The sequence below is a fragment of the Equus quagga genome, chromosome 19 (genome assembly GCF_021613505.1).
Source record: "Equus quagga isolate Etosha38 chromosome 19, UCLA_HA_Equagga_1.0, whole genome shotgun sequence".
Taxonomy (NCBI): domain Eukaryota; kingdom Metazoa; phylum Chordata; class Mammalia; order Perissodactyla; family Equidae; genus Equus; species Equus quagga.
In genome coordinates, this window is record NC_060285.1 from 26,586,940 (window position 1) to 26,608,652 (window position 21,713).

Consider the following 21,713-nt stretch of genomic DNA (forward strand, 5'->3'; position numbering starts at 1 on the left):
CAAGATAAATGGTGTGTTTGTAAACCTCAATGCAGACGCATATTTACATACCAGTCAACTATGATTCCCAGGTTTCTTTCTAGATAGCCCATTGCTTCCTATATTTACACTGTTGACATCTGCTCAAGCAAAATTTTCAAACGTGCCAAATAAATGCTGCTTCTCTAGTTTCAGCAGAGGATAAAGAGAGCCTTATAACTAATGTATGAAAGATTTTTAAGGGAGTTATATTTTGCTCTTTAAATGGCTCTACAAACACCATCAGAGGACCTGCCACGGCACCTTAAAAACTTTTTTAGACAGTCCTGCTACTTCAAAGGATGTCATTTTAAAATCTTATTGTCTAGGGAAGTTTCCATTGGCTGTTGAGGATGGAACCCAGTCCTGCCTATCTCCTGAAGGCAGATGCTTTTCAAAGAGGGTCAGATTAGCCCAGCCACCTTTGTTTCCTGAAGAACCTCTGCTAATCTTAATAAGTGAGTCCAAGAGCTCTCAAGAGGACCTCATTAAATAAATGGTGCAGGTATCAAAAAAAAAAAAAAAAAAAAAAAGAGAGAGAGAGTAGCTATATGGCTGTACTATCTGGCTGCAACAATTCTTAGAAATATAACATTTTCTATTTTTACCGATAAAGATCTTTAAAAATCCAGTACAGACCAAGGCAAAGAATGATTTCCCCACAAATATTCCACACGCTCAATATTTTAGATCTATTTTCGTATTTTAATTAAGAGTTAATTCACAACCTGGCATGAAGTCGTGGACCCCACAAGCTTACACACAGAAGGGGGTGGTTAATGTAAAAACATCACCTTGCTCTATTCAAAGAGACAATTACTTAGAGCCCTACAGTGAAATTCCTCCCTCATCCTATGCCCAGGATTTCCAGATATCAAATCAAAATACCATCGACTGGAACCCTCACGGCCCTGTGCTGTCCAGCACTTAACCTCAGAATAGCCCACTTCCTGTCAGCTACATTTTAAAAACTTGAGTTACCTGTAAATGGCTGTACAATTTTAAATTATTTAACAAATTACTATGAGCTCTCTTCACTCACAAGTTTAAATCACTCCCTGTTTTGTATAAGAAAGCATATGAGAAACTGGCTAATTGAGTGATTACAAAATACTCAACTGTTTTCATTTTTTTAAAACTAAGTGATTATAAGATATTGGAAATAACACAACCACTAAGAAATAGTTCTCTTCAAAAAGGTCTAAGAGAGGATTACTCCTGACAGTAAGAATACCTTTTGTGAAGTCTGACATCAACACAATTCAAATTACCATGACATTAATGGAGAAAATACTGCTATGATTGAAAAGAATATCGGAAAGAGGTACATGAGAAAGGCTCAGTTTATTAAGACCAAATTGTACTCTACTAATGTGTTAAAAAAAAAAATCTGAATATAGCAAAGTTCTCTGTAGGCCTGGATCTGAATCAACACTCAATAAAACGTCTCTCAGATTTTCACTCTTGAAATTGGTTCAAACGGGCCTGGATAAAAAGTCACATGGATTCCAAACCAGCTGGAAATCTGAAACCAAAGGACATTAGAGAGATGAAAGGCAGCACAAACTAATTAAAGGAAAGCGTCCTGTAGGGCCCTACAGAGGTGAATATTTGGTTCAGAATTATTTAACATCTTTATTAATGACTGAGAGGGACGGAAGTAATATATTAATGAAATGTATAAATTGAGAAGAGTGGTAACCAGCAGTGGAGATAGTAAAGTGTAAGAGGAGGTGAGAGATGGAAAGAAAATAGCAAAATGCAGTCCCACCAAAGAAAAATTAGAGCGTTCAATGGAACAAAAAGGGTATCCCTTGGACGCTCAGCCCCCAGGCTCCTTCACGGGGACACTGGTAGAGGCCCCAGGAAACTTTGGATGTAACTTCTAGTTAGTCCCAGGAACTGCCAAGAGTTAGAATGCCTACTGAGAGAGGCCTGGATACCAGGGAGAAGGTGACAGGAGAAGGCCTTGTGCTCAAAGGTCAAGGCTGGCTTCTCCGACCTGGGGGCTCTAAAGTGAGACTGACAAGGTCAAGGGTGGGGCTGCGAAGGCCGCTCCATACAGTTGTCACTCTGGGTCACTGAACCTTCAGACTGCAGCTCCTCAGAACTGGACTGGGTGACCAGGACTCTGTGACCAAGGAAGGCAGCTCTTCCCCTCCAGTAGAGACTCCTGATTGCAAATTAAACCCAGCCACTCAAAATCCACCCTCGGCCAGATTTCCACTTCAGCAGGAGATTCTTGCTGCTCCACTCTCCTAAGGGCCTCAGTTCTCCTCTCAAGGCCTCTCCTGCTCTCCCAGTCTTGGAGAAGACACCAGCCTTGCCTGGGTCTGACTCCTTCAGTCTGACACACCCCAACCTACCCCTCTCTTCTCGAGGCTTTGACGCTCATACACTCCCCTCACAGCCTGCCCAGGTTGGAGGTCTTTGTCCCACCCCACATCTGCGGCACAGATGAGGCAGGCTTTGCCAGCCTAATGCCAAGAGAAGCCAATATTAGGTTTCTCCCTCCTGGACTGACTTTTATCATCCCTATTACACGGTTTAACACTTGTTCAATTGAGGTCATATAGCATAGAGCAGTGGTTGTAACAGTGGGCTCTGGAGTCAGACTGCCCGGGTTCAAATCCTTTGCCTATCATTTATTACCTATTTACCCTCTGCAAGCCAACATTTCTTTGTCCATAAAATCAGGAAAATAAGTCCATCGTGAGGCTTAAATAAAAAGATCCTCTGCGCTCTGGATATAGCATAGACTCAACAAATATTAGCTACCACTGCAATTTAGTACATTCTGGCATTCCTTCTTATATATTCTTCTGTTGGGCACACTCACCTGCTTCATGAAAATGAATCTTACTTCCTCCAAAATATAAGTTCTACAACGTAAGCTCCATAGGGTACACATTTTGCCTGCCTGTCTAGCACAGAGCAGGGTTCAATAAACACATTTTGAATGAACGAATCAACGAACAATTGGAAGCGAATCTCACAGCACCTAGCACAGTGCTAGGCCCAAAGAAGCTACTCAACAAAGTATCTATTAACCCAGGTATATATTAAACTTCATTTCACTTTTAAAGGCAAGGTCGCTGAAGGGCCAATTTGGATTGCTTTTGAGAAATTTAAATGCACATTCAAAAGTGGCAGAGGAAGAGAAGAGCAGGTACAAAGAAGAGAAAGAAAGAACAATTTGAATATAAATTCCTCGAGAGCAGGAGCCACGGCTTTGTACGGTGTCTTTCTACCCTACAGCGATAAGTCTATTGTGAAGAATAACAAATATTAGAACAACATCATATCATAGATCTTCACACCTTTCCTTGAGAACAGGAAAGAGAGGGCAGTCACCTCTTCTCTCAGCAGGTGGGGGCACCAGATATAAGACTGCTAAAAGGAAATGAAGTTAGGGCAGGTGACAGGGCCAACCACCGACTCAGAGAGAGACCAGCCCTCATAGCTGAAAATGCTTCTCATCCAAAGGGCAGACATCAGTTTTTGAGTTCGTTTCCTTATTTGGGTGATGCTTTTCCTTAATGCAGCTTTCCTGGTAAATGACAGCATAGGTTTTCAGCCCAGAGTATAGGGACGGGTCATAGGGTCATGAAACAGTGTGAAGGCAACAGGTCCAAACTGGGATTGAACCAGGAAGCCTGTCTCATAAGTACCACGTCCTTGGCTGAGCAAATTCCTAATTAAAAAAATAAAATGTCATAAATCAGGACTATGGACAGATGAGACTAAAAAAAAAGTCTTCAATAGCATTCTATTGCTACTGGAGAACAAAGTCAAAACTCCTAGGCCTGGTATGTAAGGCCTGTAGTTGCAGGCTCCAGGGTCCTTTCAAACTTGCATCCCATAATTTCCTGCATCCTTCTGCTCCAGCCAAATTGATTACTTGGGGTCTCCTATAATGGGTGTCCTGGAATTTTCTGGTGCGCCACTATGCTTTTGCTTATGCTAGTCACTTTGCCTAGAATACCCACTCCTCCGTCTCCACGTGTCTGGATGCTTCTCGTCCCTCAAAGGTCAGCTGAAACTCCATCTCTGTCAATCAATCCATCCATCAATCAAAGACTTAACCAACCACACTGATTAAGTGTGTTTTACTGCCAGGCACTGGGTTTAAACAAACAGGAATGACTAGGACAAGGCCCCAGGCACAGAGAGGCTCTCTGGGTTTGTATACTTTCTGGCACTTTCCCTATGTTAAGGTTTTTTATCTTGTATTCTCATTTATGTACTCATGTAAAAGATTCTTGAAACTGATTCATTTGTGTCCTCCTCATGGTATCCATGGAGCTCAGTATGATGGCATCTCCCTGGTGCTCGATAGATACCTGTGGGAAGAGTCAAGCCAAGCTCAGCATCATGAAGCTTAAGATTGGTCTGCACCGTTCACATCTCGTGTCCCCAGTACCTGGCACAAAGGAAGCACTCAGTACCATATGTGATGTGGGAAGATGCCTTGAAGAAAGCTCTTAATGGCTTTTCTGCTAAGACAAGAGTGTTTGGTGCTTTATTCATGGCCAACACAAGGACCCAAACTGAAACCTTGGATTTACATGTTCCACATGATAATGAAAGACAGCAGTGTTTCACAGAGCATGAGAAATATCTCCTGCAACAAATAATACTCCATTCCTTATCAACCAAAATTGAGATTCTGTTCTGAATTTTATATTTGAAGACAAAATTTCAGTATTAACAAAATGTCTTCCTTCAAACTAAGAAGGGTCATCCACAGAAGCATGGAAGCTAAGTCTGGGCTTTTGTTTATTTCAGCCTCTTCCTGCTTTCTTGGTAACCCTGGTTCTTTTAATCACAGTGTCAAAGGTCAAAGCATGCAGGAAGACACAATACAAGAAAACAGGATGCAGAGACTTTATTTTTTTTCTTTAAAATAAGAGAAATTTAAAAAGCCATCGCCTGGGCCACTACTCAGCAATAAAAGGAATAAACTATTGCTACGTAAAAGAACTTGGATGAATTTCCAGAGAATTATATTGAGTTAAAAAGGCCAAACCCAAAAAGGTTCATCTGGGTGATTCCATTTATACAAAATTCTTGACGTGATGAAATTATAGAAATGGAGAACAGATCAGTGGTGGAGAGTCAGAGATGGGGAGTGGGAGGGAGGAAGGAAGTGGGTGTGGCTATAAATGAGCAACCTGGAGGAACCTTGAGGTGACACAGCTGTTCTGTATCTTGGCTGTTGTCATTGTCAATATCCTGGTTGCGATATTGTGCACTACTTTTGTAAGATGTTACTATTGGAGAAAACTTGGTAAAAGATACATAAGATCTCTCTGTACCATTTTCTTACAACTAGAGGTGAATCTACAGTTATCTCAAAAAGCTTAATTTTTTCCAAAACAATCTTGAAAAAGAAAAGCAAAGTTGAAAGACTCACACTTTCTGATTTCAAAACTTATTACAAAGCTACAGTAATCAAAATGGTGTGTTATGGGTATAAAGACAGACATATAGACCAATGGAATAGACAGCTCAGAAATAAATCCCTGCATATATAGTCAAATGATTTTCGACAAGGGTGTCATGACTATTCAATGGGGAAAGGACAGTCCTCTTCACAAGTGATTTTGGGAAAACTGGATATCCACATGCAAAAGAATCAAGTTGGATCCTTAGCTTACACCATACACAAAAATTAACTCAAAATGGATCAAAGCCCTAAATCTAAGAGTTAAAACTATAAAACTTTTGGAAGAAAACATGGGGGGAAAGCTTTAAGACATTGGATTTAGCAATGATTTCTCAAATATGGTACCTGAAGAACAGGCAACAAAAGAAAAAAATAGATAAATTAGCCTTCATCAAAATTACAAGCTTCTGTGCAAAGGACACAACCAACAGAATGAAAAGGCAACCTACAGAATGGGAGAAAATATTTGCAAGTCATATATCTGATAAAGGGTTGATATCCACAATATATATGGAACTCCTACAACTTGACAACAACAAAAATATCCAACAACCTGATTAAAAAATGTGCAAGGACTTGAATAGACAGTTCTCCAAAGAAGATATACAAATGGCCAACAAGCACATGAAAAGATGCTCAATATCACTAGTCATTAGGGAAACGCAAATCAAAACCACAATGAAACACCAGTACGATGGCTATCACGAAAAAACCAGAAAACAACAAGTGTTGGCGAGGATGTGGATTGGAATGCTTGTATACTGTTGGTGGGAATGTAAAATGGGAGAGTGCTATGGAAAACAGTATGGTAATTCCTCAAAAAATTAAAAATAGAATTACCATACGATGTAGCATTCCACTTCTGGCTCTGTACCCAAAAGAATTAAAAACAGAGTCTTGAAGTGATATTTGTACATTCATGTTTATAGCAGCACTATTCATAATAGCCAAAAGGTGGAAGCAACACAAGTGACCATAGACAGATGAAGGGATAAACAAAACCTGGTATATGCATACAGTGGAATATTATTCAGCCTTAAAAAGGGAATTCTGATCCATGCTCCAAAATGCATGAACCTTGAGGACATTACGTTAAGTGAAATAAGCCAGCCAGGAAAAGACAATTCTTGTATAATTCCACTTTATGAGGTACCTACAGTACAGCCATGTGTCGCTTGATGGGGATACATTCTGAGAAATAAGTCCTTAGGAATTTTGTCGTTGTACTAATTTTATGGGCCCACCGTTGTATATGTAGTCCATCATTGACCAAAAACATCGTTATGCGGTGCGTGACTGTGATCAAATTCATAGAGAAAGCAGAATGGGGGCCGCCAGGAGCTGGGTAGACGGCAAAATAGTTCCTGGTCGATGGGTAGAGTTTCAGTTTTGCAAGATGAAATGTGTTTTGGGGATGCATGGTGGTGATGATTGCACAACAGTGTGAAGGTACTTAAGGCCACTGAGCTGTGCACTTAAAAACTGTAAAGACGGTAAATTCTATGCTATGTGTGTTTTACCAAAATTTAAAAAAAACTGAAACAACAACAAAGAGAAGTTTAGTTTTTAAAAAAGCCACTACCTCCTTGATCCAAATTCCTGTTGCTATGCCTTAGTGTTATTTACTACCGGGAAGAGAAAAGTAGCCACCACTTAATAAAACCTCAAAGACTTTCAAAGCCTGGAGATATTGGCACACAGGCTTTTTTAATGCCTTTAATTAACTTCATAATGCATTTTTGTTCCCATTCCCTCGCCTGGTACTTAATTCACCTAAAGTTACTATCAACTTTTCAGTCGTGATTAAAAATGTGCTACTTATTACTATTGACACTTGACCTTAAATAACAGCAAATGGATAAACCAAAGCCACAGATTAGCCATGAAATAGAAAACTGAGTCTTTAAAGGAAAAAACATGCTGTCTTTAATTTGTCTGCTCCCCCTAGACCCCAAGGTTAATGGGAGCAAGAACTTGTCCTTTCATTGCTTTCCGTAGTAGATGCTCAATTAACTCCCAGATGAAACCAGCACTTCCGGGCTCTCTAAGCACAGCCACCATGTTCTGCCTGGAAATGTTTACACTGTCACATCTTCTGTTTTCAAACATGTCTGTTAGTTGAGCTTGGTGGTTCACTATGAAGAAAATAAGAGGAATTTCCAAGGAAATTTCATGAAAAATAACCACTTTTGAGAAGCGGAGAGAAATGCACATTTATTATATAGAAACAACTCTGTTTTGGCACTATTCACTACTGGGTAGATTGTCTCTACAAAGTAAAGAAAATCCAAACGAGGTTAGTTTGCATACTTTGCATAGACTCTCTCCTACACATTACCCCCAGAAATGCAACCATAATACGTGGTTCGAATTGAAATCCCCTCTGTGCTGTGTGCTATATTTCCTTCTAACTCTCCCCAAGTGAGCCACAAAGTCACCTTTAAAATTTTACTCTTACCGGAACATCATCATTTTTCATAATTACAGATTTTTAATTTCTTTAATATGAGTGTGCAGCCTTTGATGTATTGAGCCAATTAAATGAAACTTGGTCAAAAAACCAAAGGTAAAAAAAGGGAATTTTGGTAGAAAGTAAAAAAGGGAATTTTTAAAAGGAACCCAAAGTAGTGGTTGTTGCTGTCATTTAAAGGGGGATTTTTCCATTATCGATACAAAAAGAGGGGCTGACCTGCAACCCCTTCTTGGTTCTGTCACTCTTATTCTCCTTGAGTCTTCCTCCTCCTGCTGTCTCGGGTGGGATCCACTTCCCAACAGCAACTTGGCAGAGCGTCTGAAATTAAGAATATTCCTTCAACACCCAAAGAGCTGGGAAATTCAGAGTTTGAAGAGAACACAAAAGACAGGCTGGGATGGGCAGTCACAAATATTTATTTTTGCTTAAATCTTATAGTACCAAAAATGTCACTTTACCTGGTCTCTGTTGTAATCAGAAGGGTCACAAGCTCTGAAGGGGTGGATACACCGTCTCTCACTTTTACACCAAGCACAGCCAGTTCCAATACACACTGCGCATCTGGCAACACGGAAAACCAACTTAATGCCTACAGTTTTAGGAAAATGTTCATACCCTAGAATTTTCCTCTGTAACGTGGCGTGCAAGCATTTAAAAGAAGAAGAAAAAAATCCCCGGACAGACTGTGAGGAGCCCAGGGATGGAGAACAGTCCTTTGAGGCTGGGGATGGAGCACTGACTTTGTGCCCCGCTCGGGGCAGCCCTCGGGCTGACGGACTGTCATCCCACCTGCAGGGGTGTTGCCATGGAAACCTGAAGCTGGGGTCACCTGCTGCACTGGTAGGTAACAGGAACCCGATGAATCTGTTTCTGAATCCAGTTCTGCTATTTGTCTACACTCCTGTAAGTTTAGCTCTGGAGGCTGAGCCCCTCTCCTCCCCCCAGATCAGCAGGCCCTCACTCCCTGGAACGGGTAAGACCGCAAACTGCCTCGAAGATGCGAGACCAAAAGGGTTATCTGGCAAGCAGAGCGAACGGGTGCCAGTGTTTGCTTTTTAATCGAATTAAGGAAGAATTGTGTCTACTAATCAAATAATCTATCATGCATGGCTAACAGCGGAGGACTTGAAAATCACTTATTAGGATAATTGGAGTTAAAGAAGGAATGATAAAAATGGAAATCGAGGTTGGTCTGGAAACGGAGCCAAGGGAGGCCAGGAGAGGTCTCAGCCGGGAGGATGGTGAGAGGACCCCATTTGTCTTTTATATACTCTTCAAGAAATGCCCAAGCATTCTGAGATTCTGACCTATAGAAACGGCAGTTTCAACGAGAGAGAAAACAGACTCGCTTAAGTGTTTACCTGGCCACCTATGTGCACAAGTTTGTGATTTGTACTCCATTGTTACCCCTCAGGTATGAGCACCATACTGAGTGCTTTTTGAAGGGAAGTGGGTGCCCAAGGAAAGGCCACGCGCCCTCTGGGGAGCGCCGGGTCTCAGGTCTGCTTCTGAATTATGTCATAATTGTGGCCCCTGAGGCAAGTCACTTCCTTTCCTCTTGCCTTGACAATGGGGATGGGGGAGCTGCATTACGTTTAAACTTTCTTTGAGCTCTACAATTCTATTTACCTCTCCCCTTTTTCCCCATTTTCATGGACTTCTGAGGCTTCTTCTATCAGGTTTGGATTTTTCCCTCCCTAAATTCATTGTTTATTAGAAATAACCGAACTCAATCCTTCTTTCAAAGTGCCTTGGTGGTAAAGCTGAGGTCCGGGGGCTCCTGTTCTAATAGCTGTAGAGGGGCCTCCCAACTCAGTTTCCAGATAGAATTCATCTCCCCATAGAAAAAATGGTTCCCAGGCCAGGCCAAAAGAAATTGACATCTGGTACTCATACCACTCAATGAACTACAGAATCACTAATAATACAGCTTCCCATTGTTTCCATGGGAACCTCCATCCCATCTTCCCACTGGAAAATCAGGAATCTGAGAAATATATTTCCTCTGTCTTCTCTGTGCTTTAGAAGCGAGGAGTGAGGTGTGTCCCTAACTCAAAGGGATCCATAGCTCTCAGGGACAAAGGTGGTGAGAAAAAACAAAGGAGGGGAGGGGAGGAGACAGAATGAACATGTTCTTCTGATGAAAGAGATTTCATCTGGTCCTTTTCCTTGAGTATGACCTCCCCTTATCTCATGCTCACATCCTCTCCCAGAGCCCAAATTCCCAAAGCCATTCTGATCAGAGGGGATCCCAGCAGCACCTCTTCTGCTGTACTTACTTCAAGGCCCCCCCCCCCCCCGTCTTGGGAAAATGGATTTCCCTGTTGGGAGGAACACTTAACACAGCTGTGTGCTCCTTAGCTGCTCTATCTTGCTTAGGGCTTGAACGAGCTCGCTGATTGGCTGAGGGGCCTTCCTATCTCCTTTTAGGTCATGCTCCAAAAGGCACTGTGGGAAGTTCTACTCCACAAAAGAGTTCTTCAGCAAAGTGAGGAGTAAAGCAAATCAATAAATTAAAACCAATGAGAGAATATTTAAATTTCAAATAAAATCTTACTCTCTTAATGATGAGCAGTTGGTAAAGTTGAATCTTTTTGATAAATGCCAAGCATCGAAGGAAAACGTCACATTGACGACTAAAGCATCTGGAGCAAAGGGGGGAAAAGAGTCATTTATGGTGCAATCCCGCTACCGTCAAGCAAAGCTGTAAATGCCGAAAATAAATATTTTTGCTTCCTCCTCGGGGAGGAGGGGAGGGTGTGCCAGCTGTTTGCTAACATTTCAATCAGTATGTGGTTCCTTCCCCGTGGGCCAGTCACGTCAGGCAGCCAAAGTGTACAACGCAAACCTCTAAACAGAGCCAGGCCCACCTCGCGTTCCAGGCCTCCCACGGATAATCACTAGGAAAAAGCCATTTTACAGCTCATTTACACCTCACATTCTCCCCGGGATCACTATCTCAGCTTGTAATTGGCCACAGCATAAGAATGAAACAAGTCACCCAGCAAGAAGTGCCTAGAACATGATCACCAGAATGTTAGGAAGGAAATTCTGCAGCTTCAGAAAAATCCGCACTTCAAATATTTACCTACCAATCTCTAAAGGGTGGCTCCCATGGGCTGGGATCCATGATCTTCTTGGAGTCAACTGTTGGCAAATCTATGATGAAGGTTTTCTTATTTGCTTTTGAAAACCTACCCATTGGTTAGAAGACCCAAAGGAATAAAGGAATAAGAAAGATAAAAACTGCTAAATTGGCGTTAGAAAAATGTTGTATTTCCTGTATCTCTTTAACTTACCTACTCTATGCAAGGTGATTCCCAACCCAACTGTCAATCAGAATCACTTGACATACTGGATTCCAGAGCCATGCTCCTAGGTATTCTGACTTAGGTGGCTTTGGGTGGGTCTGGGGATCTGTGGTTTATACTCCCCCCCACGTGATGACTGTAGACAGCCGGCTCTGGGTGCCACAGTCTGGAGCGGCACCTTTCAAATCCTGTTGTGTCCAGGGACAAGTGCTACTCTGTGATGTCTTCACTGTTACCCATTTTGGTATTAATATCGTCTTCCTTTTATGAATTAATGGAGAGTGTAGACGATACTTTTCAAATGAAAGTCTTTACTTGATGAAATAAGAAGTTGGTCTAAATTTGTGGGCACCTCTAATTTTCTTACTGAAATTTTATTAGTGTGTGATTCTAAGTTTGAGAATCCTCACTTTAAGGTGCTTCTCACAGCAATAAAATTCATTCTGAAAGCTAGGATGCCACATCAAATTCTGCTCACATAACGTGGGTCTATGTGAAATGATAATCTTCCGTTCTAAAGACAAGGAGCTTTGGAGGGCTGGCATGGCCTTTCACCAAGAGTATTTGAACAGACACTGATACATGTTAGTAGAAAAAAACACATGGATAGTAAGCACTAAGGGGTTCCCCGTGAAAATCCACGTCAATGGAATCCACAAGTGTCCAGTGATGAAGGCTCGCAAAAGTTGTACTTTTCTGAGTATCAACTGTGCATAAAACACTATTGGGAAATATCTCAAGGAAATGAATACATATGGTCTCTGCTCTGGAAGCATTTACAGTTATTCTGGAAGAGATAAAATAACTTAGGTGAAAAAACACAACAACGACAGCACAGTCACCGAAATACCCTGGGAGTGGTTTGAGCCCCATGTAGCACCTGGGCACCAAGACTGGGGTGCCTGTTGGGGACCCAGGGGGTGCTAGAATGATGGGGACAGTTAGAGAAGAATCTGGCAAGGCTGTAGGGAAGAGGTGACACCCCCTGCAATGTTTCAAAGCAGAACGGCAACAGGATTTGGTGAAAGGAGTGAGGCCACCCTAGGCCGCAGACAAAGGTTTGGCAATGGCCATTGTCTGGCTGAATGTAACAGGGTAAGTGAGTGGGTTTGCCTGCTCAGAATATGCAAGGCATTCAGAGAAAAGGGCAGGCTAAGGTTGAGTGCAATTGATGGAGGCTCTAAAAGCAACCAACTGGCTTTACAAGATCTCAAATACTGCAGAAGCATATTTTATAGGTGAGCAAGATCTGCATTTTAATGACCAAAATTAACTAGAAGCCTATCACAAAGCCTGCATAGTGTGGACAAAGAAAAGCGGAAAACTGAGATCATTTTCCAAGCAAGTCAGACTCAAACAGCCACCACAAGCCCAGTGGCTGAGAGGCATTTCTAAAGCTCCGGTCTCTGGCCTGGTGCATTCAATTCCCTTTTGAGGGATTCAGGACTAATTGAGTAACACCAGCTCTCGCCACAAAACTCAGCTCCGTTATGATCTTCACCCATTCTAGGAGGCCTGCACCATGAACTTGACTTTACTTTTAGTCTTTCTCACCCAGAGGGACTCATGAATCCTCAGTCTGTCCATTGTAACTCCTAACCATCTCTGGAATCCATCCACTTCTCTCCACCGCCATCTGCCTCCAACTACTCCAGCCATCACTGTCACCCTCACCTACATCACCACAGTAGCTTTCCTTCCATCTGATCTTTTGGGACTCTGTCCTTCCCTCCTCTAGCCCATTCTTCACCTGCAGCCATTCATTCATTCATTTGTTGGTTCAACAAAAATGTATTCACTGTAAATGGCTACATTGTGCCAGACACTTTCTGCCTTCTTTGGGATCCATTTTCTATCACTCTGCTTTCCACCTGTCCCTACCCCATTTGCCTTGGCCATATAGAACCTCCTTTGGCTCCTCAAACAAAGCTTTTTCTCACCTTCTGGCCATCACACTAGTTGGTCTCCGCCTAGAATACTATTCCCTCTCTTCTTTGACTGGCTCAACCCCACTCATCCTCCAGGAAGCTTTCCTTGTTGCCTCGCCACCTCCCCTCAAGTCCAGTTAGGTTCCCCATTCATGTGCTTCCCATGGTACACTACAGTCCCTGTATTTACACACTGCATTGTAACGAGCAGTTCCCTTGTCTCTACCCCAGGAGGCTATCAATACTGTGAGCAAGAACCAGGTCAGTCTTTTTTGGTCACTGTACCCCTAGCATCTAGCACAGTGCTGGCACATAGTAGATGTTCAATAAATATTTCCTGTATGAATGAATGAATGCAATGCACTTAAGATGATAGAACATTGGCCGTACTATTTTCTCATCTCATGAAGGGCATTCCTAGCTTTTCAGGTCTCTAAATTATCTGAACCATTTGGGTAGGGTCAGCTCAATGGTTCCTTGCTTTATTCCACTCTCCTATCCAACTTACCCTCCTCTGTCATTCTCCAGTCATATGTGATAGTGGGGGCCTGCAGTTGGGGGATGAAGTACGTCAGAGGTGAGCAGAACCACCGGGAGAGGCAGGAAGCAGGGGACAGGGACACAGCAACTATTTAGATTCCTTGTCACTCTTCATGCTTCTTGGGCAACCTGAACTCAGGACGGTCTCGTGCCTTCTTTGCTTTCATACTAAAGCCCAGAATCGAGTCCACTTACCTTTGTCAGGTGATCTGGTGGGGATGTTACAGGTGCAGGTCTCGTTCCCCCGACTTTTACCCTTGCAAAGCTCCCTGGTGGAGTCCACGTTCCTCACCACACACTCTGAGTGTCTTGGAGAGAAGTTTCCCACCACGGTCACAGAAGTCTATGTAGGGAAGAAGATGACACAGGAACCAAATCACTATTTCTGCATCATTTCATCCATCCTAGAGCCTTAAGTGAATTCACTCTTTGACTTGCCATAAAAGGAGAATTTCTCAGATCGCTGATGGAAAGAAAAATGTTTTATTGGCTATTTGATTTGATCTTTTGTGAATCACATATTCATATCCTTGGACCATTTTTCTGCTTTGTGTATATTTTTCTTATCAATTTTAAGAGCGCTCTGTGTAGTATAGATATTAATCCTTATCTGTCATATTACTGACATATTTTCTCTAATCTACTGTTTGTCTTGCAATTTTGTGTGTGGTATCTTTCACCCTACACAATGTGTTTTTATGTAATCAAATACAGCGTTTCTTGTCTTGGTGATAAAGTTCTTCCCAAACTCTAGCTCATAGACAAATATAAAGTTGTTCCACTGTCTTCATTATTTTAATTTTTAAACATATATCTTTAAGCCATCTGGAATTTATTTTCATATATAATGTGAGATAAGGGTCCAAGTTTATTTTTGTCCAGATAGTTAATCAGTTATGTCATAACCGTTTACTAAAAAAACTCTCCTTTTCCTACCCAACTAAAATACCACTTTTGTCATATATTAAATTACCATATATCTGGAATCTATTTCTGAACTCTGCACTGTTGCAATCATCTATTGATCTTCTTCTATTCCAATGCCATCAAGTTTTTGCTACTGTGACTTTAAATATATTTAACATCTGATAAGGCAACTCTCTCCTTACTTATTTTTATTTTCATAATTTTCTTAGCATTTCCTAGACATTATACTTCCATATGAACTTTAAGGTCATTTAACACAAATGGGTTGAGGAGACTGTGAGTTTAACTGGAATTGTACTAAATATATGGATTAATTTTAGAAGATTTTATATCTTTATGCTATTAAGTATTCTTATCCAAACATGTGATATTTTTTTCATTTGTTTCTGTTTGGTCCAGGGTTTATTTAAGAGGGTGTACCTTGATTTCCCAGGTGTTAAGATATATTTTTATCTATTTATTTCTTATTACTAATGTTATTATAGTTAAAGAAGGTGGTCTGTGAAATCTACTTTTAAGATTAGTTAAGAGTTTGTTTGTGGTCAAACATATGCTCAGATCTGGGGGGAGGTGATGATGTGTGTGTGTGTACACAAAGGGACACAAAAAGAAAATCCTGAAATCGTCCCCTAATTTTCCCAAATGAATCATCTAAAGGAACAAGGCAGCCAGTTCTTCTGTTGAAAAGAAAAATTTTCCCAGCACAAAAATGAAATGATAATTCTATGATGTAAGAGAGGTGTTAGCTAATGCTATGGTGGTAAGCATATGTCAAATATAAATGTATCAAATCAACATGTTGCACATTTGAAACTTACACAATGTTATATGTCAATTATATTTCAGTTAAAAAAAGAAAATGAAGATTAGCAAAAAACAAACACAAAAGAAAAGGATTTTGAAGGAATTAATATGCAAAGGTGGGCCCCTTTTGCACCAGTTGCAGGAAGGGGATCTGGTGGGAAGAAGGGCTAACCATGAGGAAGCTGGGAGCAGAGGAAGGGGTAACCCTGTCACCTATGATGGAGAGCTGTGGTCCCAGACAACCTGGGAGGTGGCCATCTTCTGTTATATTTCTGACCTCTGCGCAGACTTTCTGCAAGGCCAGCTAAGACTCTGCTGTCTCTCATCCTCTAATAAGTGTGCTTAGTCTATTCTAGCCCTGGGGTCACTCCTATCTTTCCATTTTCAAAAAAATTCTTTTTCTGGGCCACAGAATCATGCTGGAGAAGGCAAGTTCTTACAGTCCAACTTCAACTGGACTGAAGTCCAACCATCCCTATGGGATGTGAGCATAGTAATGAATCCCAAACCGTTCCCACTAGCTCGTCTTCAACAAATGGCTAAACTCTCATTCATGCTGCTTTCTTCAACCCAGCATTTATATCTGCACCACACACTTTAGCACATGATAACATCACATAGTTTCTTGTATATGTATATGTCTTACATTTATTTCATTGCTCAAACAAGAAAACAGAAGTATCAAAGTTTTTTTAAATCCTATTTTCACCAACTGTTTTAAATTTTCCACACTTCCTTCTACTTCTCACACACATAGTTTTTATATAACTGTAATCATTGCATTAATTTATTGTATAAATATTTATCAACCACTTAACATGTGCCAAGTACTGCACAAGAAACTGAATACTTTAGTGAACCCAACAGCTGCAGTCCTTGCCCTCAAAGACCTTACAGTCTGCTAGGAGTATGGAAAAGAGCACCAGACTAAAACTGGAGTGCCATATAGTATTAAGAGATCATTAAGAGATGATAGAAGCTTAGGCTAGGATGGTACAGTGGAAATGGAAAGAGTGACAGATTCAAGATACCCTTTAGAGGTAGCTTGGGGCAGGATTGGAAGTGGGGCATGTGGATTTAGAGAATTTCGATGAGGAAGTGGATGGATGGAGATACCATATACTGCGATGGGACACACTGAGGGAGAGGCAGACTTTGGGTGGAAAAGTCAAGACTTCGGTTTTGGATGTGTTTAGTTCAAGATATTTGCATGATAATCAAGATGTGAGCCTGGAGCTCAGAGGAGGCTGGTGATAAAGGAGACATGAACATATAGATGGTGTATAAAGCCCTGGGAGTGAATAAGATTGTCTGTGGACAAAGTACGTAGTCAGAAGAGAGGAAGAGCCAAAACTGGGTCCCAAACAACTCTAATATTTAGAATCAGAGAGAAAAGGAGCCAGCAAGGGAGGCTGAGGCATGGCCAAAGAGAGGAAGAGAACATGGAGAGGGCGTGCCCTGGAAGGCAATGGAAGAGAGAGTTTTAAGAATGCTGCCAATGGGCCTAGTAAGATGAGGACATATAGTGTCTGCTGGAATGACTATATGGAGTTCACTCCTGCCTTTAGCAAGAGCAGGCTCAGGGAAAGAGTGGGACAGAAGAAGTTGGAGTTGATCTGAAAATAGGAGGTATTTTTCAGCTTTAAAAAGCTGAAGCCCAACATGGGAATCCTTATCAGGTTGCTGGCTCTTTCTTGAACTAAGCTGGATAAAGATGGAATGAAGACACAAAGGGTCAGACGAGATAGAGAGAAAGCTTGAATGTCAATTAGCTGGTAATGTTCTTGGGGCCAAAGAACATCTTGCTGCATAACATTCTATCAGGTCAACAGACCTTATTTTACCTAAACGTTCCCCTTAAGGCCAAACAGTTTGGCTATTTCTAGGGTTCTCATTCTATAAATGCTACTGCAACAGCATCTGCATGCTGATGGTTTTTCTTCTTTCAAGTTACTTCTTCAGAATTCTAAGTCTGGAATTAGTGCTTTAAATAGAATGAATATATTTATGACTTTTGAAACATATCACCAAATTGCCTTCCAAAAAGGTTAATTGGCATTGCCAACACTTGGTGTTAGCATATCTTATTATCACCTTAATTTGTATTTATTGGATAACTGGTGAAGTTGGACATTTTTCTGTGTCTGTGTCTAACTCTCTAAACCTCCTCTTGTGAGAATACATGCTTTTGCCCACTTTTTGGTGTCTTGATATTTTTGTTTTTAATTTCTCCTAGTTTTAATATCCTGCAATTAATACTTTGCCTGTTACTAATGTTCTGAAGTATGTGCTTTAGTTATCTATTATTGTTTGTCGTATAGGTTTTTTTTAAAGTAAGTATAGGAATTTTTTTTGTTATTACATACTATGTAGCTTCAGAGCTAAGAAAATTGTACTTCCAACTTACCTGATGCTCAATTCTATTTTCTGTTAGCTTTTTATATGAATTTTCTAATTAGCCTAAATTTATTTTTATATTTAATGTAAAATGTGAATTGTTTCCATATTGTAAGCTTATTTCAGCATCTTTTAAGAAATAATTATTTTATTTCCTCTTATTTTATGATATCAGATCTTTAAAATGTTACATCTATTTCTAAGCCTTCTACTCTATTCCGTGAATCTATTCCTATTTTTAAACCAGAATCATGGGTTGAATTATTGTCACTCTATATATGTTTACAATCATATGGAAATGGTCTTGCTTAAATAATTTTCTTTTTTCAAAATACATTTTGGATATTCTTGACTAGTTCATATTATTTTAGATAAATTTTTTTTTCTTCTTCTTCTCCTCAAAGCCTCCCGGTACATAGCTCTATATTCTAGTTGTGAGTGCCTCTGGTTGTGGCATGTGGGACACTGCCTCAACGTGGCCTGACGAGCGGTGCCATGTCCACGCCCAGGATCTGAACCGGCGAAATCCTGGGCTAAAGAAGCGGAGTGTGTGAAGTTAACCACTCAGCCACGGGGCCAGCCCTTTAGATAAATTTTATATTAATTTTAAGACAAAGCCTATTCAAATTTTCACTGGGATTACATGAAATCTAGAAAATAGACTGAGGAATAATTGATATTTTTATGATATCTGCCTGCAAAGAAACGTAGTATGTAGGTCTGGATATATTCAAGATGTTTTTCTCATATTCTAAGAAAATACCTTGTGTGGTTTTGATTTTATTTATGCTTATGCTTAATTGATAAGCTTTCCTTGTTATGAATTATACATAGCCTCAATAGACCACTGCCCTACTATCTAATTACTATTAGGAAGAATTGTTTAAGACAAGCTGTTGCATGGCCAAGCTATTATTTTTGGTAGCTGGCTTCAACATGTATCTCCTAGTAAAAATTATTTTAAAATACAGATTATAGACCTCACCCTTCAAGTTTATGCCTAAGGGTTTCCAGTGTTTTTAATAAACGAGATCTTCTGTTAACGCACATTAACAGTTTGTCCTACCTCACATCCAGTAAGGTTATCGATATTTGAATGTTTATTAACATTTAGCACTTCATTTTACTTTCATTAATTTGAATAGTTCTAAAAGCTAATATACTTAGATTTTGCAGATGTACAACCACTTAAGTTTAGCAAATAATGATATTTTTGTCCATTCCGATAATTATTTCTGTTGCTTGTTTGTTGTAGTAGTGCACTGGACAGAACTTTAAAAATAATATTGATTGTATCCACGACAGTGGAATTCCTTGGTTTTGTTCTGATTTGTAAAAGAATGTTTCTAGTGTCTCTCCTTTAGGAACCACGCTGTTTGTGGGAAATACTTTTTTCTTTAAAGATCAGTACCTGAGCTAACATCTGTTGCCAATCTTTTTTTTTTATTATTATTCTCCCCAAAGCCCCCCAGTACATAGTTGTATATTCTAGTTGTAGGTACTTCTGGTTGTGCTATGTGGGACCCTGCCTCAGCATGGCCTGATGAGTGGTGCTAGGTCCACGCCCAGGATCCGAACGGGCAAAATCCTGGGCCGCTGAAGTGGAGCACGTGAACCCAACCACTTGGCCATGGGGCTGGCCTCTGAGAAATACTTTTATTCTCACTTTTCTTCTGTTTTTATCAGTCTAAGCCATTTTCACTGAATATTAAAATCTCTTTATAGGTATACAAACACATAATTTTACATCATGCATAAATGGGATCCTGTCATATATCCTTTTTGTGTTTATGGTGTATGTGAAGATTTCATTTTTCTTCTTGACTTGTCTCTGCCTTCTCTCTCCACCACATCAGTCATTCTCTCAGGGGAGCCCATATTTACAAGCTAGTAGGAATTTTTCCATATTTTTATCCAATCTCAAATCATATATACACACACATATTACATAGGGACATTCTTTGATCAATACAAGATCATGCTATACACACTTTTCTGCATCTTGCTGTTTCTACGCAACAAAATCTCATGGAAATCCTTCCAATACAATAGGAATTGCTCTAATTGTTTCTTCTTAATGCCAATTCCTTAATGAGGATGAGGATATACTATCTTCTAATTGTTCTGTGTAAAGAGATGGAGCTTCTTGGGAAAAGAGGCTCAACATTATATGGTTTTTTCTGTACCTAGAAAGTTACTAGAATGTTACTAGGTATACGATGATCAGTTAGAAAAACCCTGAATCAAGCTGATAGGCAGAATTGAGGAAAACCATAGACTGACATCTCTGTTGGTCAAGATCAGGTATTATTTAAATAAATAAAGATCTGAGACTTTCGGGTAAGTCATAGATAACCATAAGGATAGGAAATATTTTGAAATAAAATGACCAAGAGATGGAGTCAAACATCTTATCAACATTATTAAAATAATCAGTCCAAAGTTGGTTTCAAAGAGTAGCTTTACTCAAATTACTAAATTCTTATCGCCTTTACCTTGAAAGTGATAATAAGCTGGAGAGAGCGAGGTAATAGTTGTGTGGGAAGACTCTAGAGTTATTAGGGTAAACCACAGTGGGATTCAGGGTGGGGAAGAAAGCACTAGTGGTTGTTTGAGTAGTAAACATTTTCTGTGATGTTCCAGACTAGATATAAATGGTAATTAATTTATATTAGTAAACCCAAAGATGGGTAAGCCAATTATGTAAGTAGCACTTTTTATTCAATGAATAAGTTACTTTTCCTCACTATGTTTAGCTGAAGTATTACCCTTAAAATTTTCAAGATGATAACAGAAAAAAAATCTTGCATAATCTTAACCACTCATCAGAGTCCTGGGTGTATTCAAGGATTACAATATTTTCTACCATTCTCTATCAGCACCAAAGTAGCTATTTTTCAGACTGATAAGAAAAATTAAAATCTGGCCATTCTTGTGCTTAGAGGCCCAGCATCTTTTTCACAGAATCTACTCACTCTTGACTCAGGGCTGGTGGAAGTTGGATGAAGGCTTTGAAAGTTCCTTTTTTACCCGCCGCCCCCCCCCAATCCCTCCCACCGGGCCCCAGAAGAAAATAGTGACAGCAGCCAAATAACTTTAAATCCATGCGTTCTGATCAGTTATGACTTGAAAGCTTGATTATTATTTATCACTCATTAAACGCTCTGGCTCTCCTTTATTAAATGTTAAATCATCTTAAGTGGTATGGTTCTTGCTATTTGAAATGGCAAAGTATAAAGGAAAAGAGAAAGTGGCCCATCTCCTTGTTAATGTGGCATTCAAATAAAACATAGCAAGCTCAACAGGCAGGTCAACTGGCTGCTGATGGGGCTTCTGTACAATTATTCATAATACAAGAGCCATAATTAGGGAAAAAATGTCTCCTTGCAGTACCACTGAGATTGCAAGGCAAAAATTCCATTTTCCCATAGGTCATGGTTGGTATGTGAATAAGACAATGTGTGAATGTGCTCATTGCTTCCTTTCCCTCATCCGATGACAGGGCTGATGTGCTGCCGATGGTGGTACTGCCACAGCAAGAGCCCACTGGCTTTCCTTCCAAGGACCCTACTTGCAATAGTCACTGCCCACATTGGTTTTTCTCCCTCAAATACTGCTTGAAGCCATGTTCGTAAGATAGATGTCAGGAGAAGCCCGAATACATTAGGAAAAACAAATTCTACACTTAAGCCATATTTCAGGAATCTTGTTGACCATACGTCTGAACAACTTTTTTCTCTATTTTTTATCGCTATGTTTTTCTACTATATTAAAAGTCCATCTTTTCTTTAAATTCAACTATTGAGGGTCATCTTCAGCTCCACAAGATAATAAACTCCATGAGGACAGGCCCTGGATGTGTCTTG

General features: G+C 40.2%; 1 protein-coding gene across 2 annotated transcripts in view; it reads right to left on the bottom strand.

Annotated features, from left to right (window-relative positions):
* Positions 1 to 21,713, bottom strand: part of PLXNC1 (plexin C1) — a 141,794-nt gene that overhangs the window by 65,088 nt on the left and 54,993 nt on the right. For both annotated transcript variants that reach the window (XM_046646768.1, XM_046646767.1), the window contains exons 6-9: positions 13,915 to 14,062; positions 10,498 to 10,585; positions 8,399 to 8,501; positions 8,157 to 8,258 (exon numbers count right to left, since the gene is read on the bottom strand). In XM_046646768.1, coding sequence (XP_046502724.1) covers positions 8,157 to 8,258; positions 8,399 to 8,501; positions 10,498 to 10,585; positions 13,915 to 14,062 — 441 coding nt within the window. The remainder of the gene's footprint in view (positions 1 to 8,156; positions 8,259 to 8,398; positions 8,502 to 10,497; positions 10,586 to 13,914; positions 14,063 to 21,713) is intronic.